The following is an 8,644-nucleotide window of genomic DNA, read 5'->3' as shown; positions in this document are numbered from 1 at the left end:
GTCTGTAAACAAAGTCCGTTTTGTTTTTATGTCCCGTTCATTTTTCTAACGTCCTGTACCCAAATATGCATCTATATATACATGTAGATGTAGGTACGTACATATATGTATGTATAAATGCATATGCTCATATATCATTTGTATTATATATATATATATATATATATAAAATCAAAATAAGCAACAAGGATATCCAAAGTTAATGTAGTACGATCGTTTCATGCGACTCCATTTATTCAAGCAATGTGAACATTACATCAAATATAAAATACAGAGCAATCATCAGCTGCACAAAGATATAGAAATTTACTGAAATTACATTTCAACAGAAGGACATATTTTTATAACTACATTTAAACTCTCCAAATGGAAAGGAAGAATACAAAAAACCATTTTGACTTAGTTAGATCATACAGGCTGCCCACACACATACACACACATTTATGTAACGCCCATCATATTAATACCATATGTATTATATATCAATGCCTTTCTTCACAAAACAGCATATACGTATACCTGTGTTATTTTTACAACACTGTACACATACACACACACACACATGCATATATATCAATGTCATTTTATACTCTGAATATTTTTCTCGTGTACCTGCCAATTCTGCTATTTCACCATTTCCTCTTTATTCCTCACAGGTAAACATTACAATCACAGACATCAATGATAACGCCCCTAGATTCATCGCTTCCAATTTAACAATATCTGTCCGTGAAGACAAATCTACAACACAACCATTTTATACAGTCCTCGCTCATGATCTTGACAGTGACTTGAACGGTCAAATTACGTACAGGTTATATAACGATATGAATGGCTTATTTTGGGTCGACTCCAAGCAGGGTCATTTGTGGATTCGCCGTGAACTAGATTACGAACGTAAAAAGAATTACACATTAGAAATCTCTGCAAGAGATCATGGGATTCCATCTCTTTACACAAATCTCAGTGTTTTTATTCAGGTTTTAGACATAAACGACAACAGACCGTATTTTGATAAAAAACTTTATGAGCGGAATGTTACAGAGACTACATTCGATGCAAAAGGGTTCGGAAGCGTATTGGCATCAGACAAGGATTCCGGTGCCAATGGCCTAATAACGTACCATCTCAAGGAAACGGCTCAATCTAAGAAATTTGGTATTTACCCCAATGACAGTGTTTTGTATGTTCGTGAAGAACTTGACCGTGAACTGAAAGATGTCTACTTCCTAACTGTAATTGCAGTCGACAACGGAGCTCCTTCGCTGACCGCCAGTACAAACGTCAGGGTGACAGTCCTCGATGCTAATGACAATAGCCCTATATTTACAAGGGATGTATATAATTTTAATGTTGTTGAGAACAAAAGCATCAGAAGTTTAGTTGGAGTTGTCTCCGCCACTGACCAAGACATCGGGCCAAATGCTCGTCTGAATTACTCAATTAGAGGTCACACATCAGAGTTTGCAATCAACCCGTCTTCAGGTGAAATCTCCCTCTGGCACACTCTTGACCACGAGACCAGAACACATTACAATTTTACTGTTACAGTTAATGATAAAGGAAAACCTTCACGCAGCAGCTCAGCTATCGTCCAGATTAATGTATTAGATGTCAATGACAATGCCCCACGGTTTCTCTCTAAAAGCAGTGTATCTGTAGCTGAGAACATGGCTAAAGGAACTCCAGTATTACAAGTTTTGGCAACGGACCCAGATGCACGAGAAAATGGAATTATTTGCTATTATTTTGATGCAGGTGAGGCTTTCTTTCTTTTCTGATTCTATATAATTTATCGTTTTCTTTTGACATTTAATTTTTACGAAACTAACTTATCTGAGACCACTTTTGCTGTTCTAACATGAAAAGAAAACAAAAATTTTTTTTTCAAATGTTTGTATTTAAATTAAAACTATTCATCAAGGTTTTATGCCAAAATAAAAAAAATAAAAAAACTAAAGTTATATAGGCGCAGGAGTGGCTGTGTGGTAAGTAGCTTGCTTACCAACCACATGATTCCGGGTTCTTTTCCCACTGCGTGGCACCTTGGACAAGTGTCTTCTACTATAGCCTCGGGCCGACCAAAGCCTTGTGAGTGGATTTGGTAGACAGAAACTGAAAGAAGCCTATCGTATATATATGTATATGTATATATGCATGTGTGTGTATATGTTTGTGTGTCTGTGTTTGTCCCCCAAACATTGCTTGACAACCGATGCTGGTGTGTTTACGTCGCCGATATAATAAGTACTAGGCTTCCAAAGAATAAGTCTTGGGGGTCGATTTGCTCCACTAAAGGCGGTGCTCCAGCATGGCCGCAGTCAAATGACTGAAACAAGTAAAAGAGTAAAAAAGTACCAAAAATCAGCACAATAAGATTAGGTTAAAGTTATTTATATTTGGTACTACTCCTGTCCACTTACCTGGTCCTCTACTTCAAACCCCTTCATCTATTCTCTGTCCCCATCACATTCATCTGCCTTTACCTTGAGGGTACATCCTGGTACCTCATCACCACCATCCTGTCCTTTTCCAGTTAGGGTAGCCATGTTGCTGCAGCAAGACCCCTATTTCCATCCCTCTATTATACTCTTGCCTCTCAACACCTGGCAAAAGCCACTTCCCTCAATGCTACACCCTCAATCAAAGGGTCCTGTCTTGCAAGCTGCTTGGCAATCTCACTAGTGCTGATGCCACATAAAAAGCACCCAGTACACTCTGTATAGTGGTTGGCTGCATATTAGGAAGGACATCCAGCTGTAGAAACCTTAACCATCCAACCCATGCCTGCATGAAATGAAACGATTGTGATGATGGCTTTCTAGCTGCTTAATTATTAACTACTTGAGTTCCATTTTACAATATTTTGAAATATTGATTTGCTTTAACTTTAAAAGATTTTATGGTTGTTATTTGCACTGTTAATACATGCTATTAATTCATTGTTAATATGTTACCAATTTCTGTAAATATCCTGCCATTATTAATAACAGTAAGGCAGCGAGCTGGCAGAATCATTAGCATGCCAGGCAAAATGCTTAGTGCTTAGCGGTATTTCGTCCGTCCTTACATTCTGAGTTCAAATTCCGCCGAGGTCGACTTTGCCTGCCATCCTTTCAGGGTTGATAGATGAAGTACCAGTTAAGCACTGGTGTTGATGTAATCGACTCGTCCCCGCACCCCCGCCCAAATTGCTGCCCTTGCGGCAAAATTTGAAGCCATTATTAATAACAGTAAGACAGCGAGCTGGCAGAACTGCTAGAACACTTAGCAGCATTTTGTCTGAGTTCAAATTTCACCAGGGTCAGCTTTGCTTTTCATCCTATTGGGTTCAGTAAAATAATTACCGGTAGAGCTCAGGGGCCAATGTAATCAACTAAGCCCCCCCCCCACTCCCCGAAATTTCAGGCTCTGTGCCTGTAGTAGAAACTTCTATTAATAACACTGTTAACTTTTATTATATATATATTTTTTTTCTGTTTTTCAGGGCAAGACGCAAGTACTCTTGCTAAATTTGCCATCCACCCCAAAAATGGTCAGATCACCACACGCGAAGTGTTAGATTACGAAAGCCATCAGGAGTATGTTTTATCTGTTGTGGCACGAGACAATGGTAACCCACCCAAAGAGAATTATCAAGAAATTACTGTGTCCGTGATTGATGACACGGAAGAAAAACCCCTTTTCCCCGCCAGGAATATTTCATTCAGTATCCCAGAGAATGTCCCTATCCGCACTTTGGTTGGCGTCATTGACAAACAGAACGGAAATGATGGTCTGCATAAATTTTACTTGACTGGAGGCAATATCTTCGGTGCTTTTACTGTCAGTGTTGATAGTGGTACAATTTATACAATTCGAGAGATTGACTATGAAGAATCATCTACCCATATTCTCGGTATTAAAGTAGTTTATAATGGTCCCTATAGTGTTGAGAGCACCAACCTTACCGTCATAATCCATGTGGTTGACATCAATGATAATGCCCCAAAATTTAACAGTGACCCAGTAAAACTATCTGTCCCAGAAAACACACCCATTGGAACATCCCTTTATACATTCGTCGCCACAGATTTGGACTCTGAATCCAACGGAAGTATTGTTTATCGCATTGAGCAGCTTAATGAGGATTTGGATCGGCAGATGTTCAGCATCGACTCCAGATCTGGTGAGCTGACAGTCAATGAAATGATAGACTATGAGAAGATTCACTCAGTATCCCTGGTACTAATAGCTCAAGATCTATCCCCCAATGTCCCCTCTCGTCTTTCCTCCAGTATTACCGTGCTCATTTCAGTCCTCGACGAGAATGACAACGTACCTCAGATTGCAAGTGCAATGCGGATCACCGTGAGTGAAGAAGAAACTGTAGGGTTTCCCCTCACTCAGCTGATTGCTGTAGATGCTGATTCAACCCACACAGGCAACGGTATTGTTACTTACAATATTATCGCAGGTAACACAAATGAAGTCTTCCGGCTAAATGCAAACAATGGTAAGTACATTTTCTTTTTTGGATTTTTAATAATGATGATGATGATGATGATCATAATAATAATAATAATAATAATAATAATCATAATAATAATAATCATAATAATGATAATAAATGCCCTGATGCAGTACCAGGCAATGGCTTCTCATCTTAACTGATTGGAAGTGTTACCATGTACATTGTTTTGTGTTGGTATAAAAGATGCGCAACAGCAAATATTCTGCTGAATACCACAGATTTGCTTGTCAGTTGCTTGACCTTAACTAGTTGAGCATGTCCCTTGGTGGCTGACGATATGTGCATCTCTGATCATGAGCAGAAGTAGTGGTGGAGCATCAGAGCCATGTGTTGAGAGGAATTCTTTGGCGTTTGAATAATTCACTTCTGGAAATATGGTGTGTTGTTCAACATCCTTAAACAACCCTTATCCGCTTTTGAGCGGGATGGGCTATTAAACCTGAAGCAAATTCTAACTGGGCCCCACCTGCGAGGTCATGCATTGTTTATCTTGATATGAGATCACCATGTCGCGCACATATGGTTGTGATGCATCTGCCTGGTGTACCCTTATCAGACGGGTAGTCATGATGGGTATACCGGGCTTCATATATTTGTATCCCAGTGTCACTTTGATGGCATGCTCTGCTCTCTCACTCAATAATAATAATAATAATAATAATTATAATGGTGTGTCCAGTAGAACTGTTATAAAAGATTTGCCTCCTTGGCACGGCCAGAATAATCAGGAAAGTATAAGATAGTTGAAAAGAACAGACAGCATGGTGCGTAGGCTGCAGGCAGCAAGACTCCAGGGGTTCCAAAAAAACCTGAAATAAAAAGAAATAATATTAATAATAATAATAATTGTTAAAAGAGATTTATACGATTGTTATTGTCACCAATATGATGTTACAAAATAAATTATTCCAGTACTATAAAGGAACGAAGTGTGATACATGCGTGTGTTCACATCTGTGTACATGCTTGTGTGTGTCTGTGTGCACATGTAGCCTTTAAGACCCGAGATCCATTTTAAAAAACAAAAAGAAAACTCTCCCTTAGCGTTGTGTAATGTTGTAGCATCTATTCTCTTTCTACTTAGGTTTGCTGACTTTAGCAAAGAAACTCGACAGAGAGAATGAGGAACGGTACGAGCTGAACATCACAGCGCAGGACCAAGGTATTCCTCAGCAAATCTCTTACACTTTGTTAACTATTGAAGTTGAGGACTCTAATGACAACACACCAAAGTTTAAACATTCAATTTATTACACGGAGGTTTTGGAAAATGCCAGAATTAACACAACAGTTGTTCAGATTGAAGCTTACGATCTGGATGCTGGTAAGTTGGCTTCCTTGGTTCTCTCTTTCTTTCAATTCTTTCTTCATCTTCATTTCATTCTGATCTTCCATCATTTTTCCTTTCTCTCTGTTCTTTGTGGGTTCTTTCTTTCTACTTTGCTTTGGTCGGCCCAACATATATAGTATGGAAGACATATAAATCCATAAATTCAGAAGACATGGGAGGTTAATATATTTAACTACATCACTTCTATAAGATTACGGCACTTGCATTGGATTACAGCTGTTTCACAACCTTCTTCATGTAGTTTTAATTTCAAGAGACTATTCATACGTGTTTACCTTAACTCTTTAGCACTTAAACTGGCCATATCAGGCCCAAATATTCTACCTGCTTTATGTTAAAACTGGCCATTCATACCTAACTGGCCTTTTATACCTACCCTACAATGTTATTCTAAAAATAAACAATCACATGATCAAAATCTCAAAGCCTCGAGATAATGCAGGATTAATTCAAAACAATTGAATAAATAAAGGATTACAGATGTAATCTGAATGTTAAAGGATTAATATGGATTTTCTAGATTAACCACTAAAACCTTTTGCTTTTATATTTTTGGCTTTTTTTTTTATTGATAAATACAAATGCATGATTCCTTCTCTCCTTTTTCTTTCAGGTGCTAATGGCCAAATTAAATACTTAATCCCCGAAGGAACTGCGAACAATATGTTTAGTATCAACCCACTTTCTGGAATAATCCAAACAAGAGCGACCCTCGACAGAGAACAGAAAATGTCTTACTTAATTATTGGTAAAATCCTGTACCTCTCTTCTTTTTTATATTCACTCAAATTCGATGGAACTTAAACAAATTAGCATTTCTCAGAAACTAGCCTCTCATTCCAACAAAAGTTATTTCGTTAGGGAACCACTAAGTTATGTATTGGCTGGAGTGCTGTTCTCATCTTGATTGCTGCTTTCACAACATTTAAGAAAGGCATCCACCTCTAGAGATCATGCTAAATCTGACTGGAACTTGGTGCAACCCTCCAGCTTACCAGTTCCACTCAAACCATCCAACCCATGCCAGCATGGAAAGCAGATGCTGAATGGTGATGAAGGGTGTTGGCCCTTTGTAAGCCAGTTTTTACCTTTGGGAAGAGGTGGCCTATATTAGTTTGTTCTCAATTCTTTGACCTGTTCAGTAGAGGAGGCCATACAAGGAGCTTGCTTTCTGCTGGCACGGTTTCCAGAGCCATTGAAGCACTCACGCTATGACACTGCAACAAGGACAGGGCCTTGTGGCGCTCACCACCTTTGCATTCTTAATATAACCATTAGGCAAAATCAGCATGACCAAAAGCCAAACCTTTAAAATTACACAATGAGCTTTCACATAGTCCCTGTCCAACCAATTGTATTCATAAAAGCTTAGTTTAATCTCAGTTTATGGTAAAAGGCAATTTATTGCTCAAGATGTCAGTTCTTATTCAATAGTACATGTTATGAACTAGAGCTACTGCTGTCGTTAACTCATTTAACATACCAATGTCCTCTGTGTGCACTTTACAGCTTATGCGGTAGATGATGGTTACCCGATGCGCTATGACACCGCAACCGTGATGATAAGTGTCACAGATGTCAATGACCACAACCCAATGTTCAAGTTGCCCTCCTATCATATTGTCCTGTCTGAGAACCAGAGATACGATGTCATCCGCACCTTCGTTGCCTATGACTCTGACCAAGACATGAATGGAAAAGTCACTTACAGAATAGCCAGTAAGTATGCCTTTTGGTTCTTTGACCATGCATGTATGCTCGTGCACACACACACACACACAATGGATGTATTCTATCCTTCTCAGCATGAAAACAATCTTCCTAAAAGCCTCAATGTCTATACTCATGCACCTAATTATATTGACCTTTGAACACCGAGGTCAGTGTAATCAACCTGATACCTTTACTAAACCCTTTAGTATTTAAACCAGCCATATCCGGCCAAAATATTCTATCTGTCTTATGTTCAAACTGGCCAGATCTGGCCTCTCACACCTACCCTACAATGTCATTCTAAAAATATACAATCACATCAAAATGTCACAGCTACAAGATATTGTATGATTAATTCAAAACGATATGAATAAATAAGCATTACATTTGACAAAATAATCTGAATGATAAAGGGTTAAAATTGCTGGCTTTGTGCCAAAATATGAAACCATCGAAAGACTAACTTTGACTCAAAATACTTATTTCAGATGGCAACGTGGACAATATTTTCTCTGTTGACCCTGAGACAGGAGCTCTGTCCTGTCGCCCCTTAGACCGTGAGATGGTCTCTTTCTACAATCTCACCCTGGTAGCTGAAGACGGTGGCAGCCCATCCCGTACTGGTCGCACCCACATCCTCGTCACCGTGAAGGACATGAACGACAACGTGCCGATATTCCGGTGGTCCGAGTACAGCCGCATGCTGCCTGAGGACATCGGTATGGGCACCTACGTGATGCAAGTGAACGCTACAGATGCTGACGAAGGACCAAACCAGAACATCACCTACGCCCTTGCAAACGACACATCAGGTCTGTTCTCCTTGAACAGCACTACCGGCATTATTCACACAATAGGGTAAGTCATCATCATCATTTAATACCTATTTTCTATGCTGGCATGAGTTGGACAGTTTCACAGTTTAGGGCAAGCCAGAAGACTGCACCAAACTTCGCTGTCTGTTTTGGCATGGTTTTTACAGCTGGATACCCTTCCTCATGCCAGTCACCTTACAAAGTGGACAGAGTGCCCTTTTCTATAGAACTAACACCAAGGAGGTCTGTTTT

General features: G+C 39.3%; 1 protein-coding gene across 1 annotated transcript in view; it reads left to right on the top strand.

Moving 5' to 3' along the window:
* LOC106872611 (protein dachsous) overlaps positions 1–8,644 on the top strand; it is a 42,284-nt gene that overhangs the window by 14,171 nt on the left and 19,469 nt on the right. Inside the window, exons 5-10 of the mRNA XM_014919650.2 lie at positions 657–1,758; positions 3,488–4,495; positions 5,598–5,837; positions 6,478–6,612; positions 7,374–7,583; positions 8,066–8,435. Coding sequence (XP_014775136.1) covers positions 657–1,758; positions 3,488–4,495; positions 5,598–5,837; positions 6,478–6,612; positions 7,374–7,583; positions 8,066–8,435 — 3,065 coding nt within the window. The remainder of the gene's footprint in view (positions 1–656; positions 1,759–3,487; positions 4,496–5,597; positions 5,838–6,477; positions 6,613–7,373; positions 7,584–8,065; positions 8,436–8,644) is intronic.

Source organism: Octopus bimaculoides, chromosome 7 (assembly GCF_001194135.2).
Source record: "Octopus bimaculoides isolate UCB-OBI-ISO-001 chromosome 7, ASM119413v2, whole genome shotgun sequence".
Taxonomy (NCBI): domain Eukaryota; kingdom Metazoa; phylum Mollusca; class Cephalopoda; order Octopoda; family Octopodidae; genus Octopus; species Octopus bimaculoides.
This window is presented reverse-complemented; position numbering and strand designations above follow the sequence as displayed.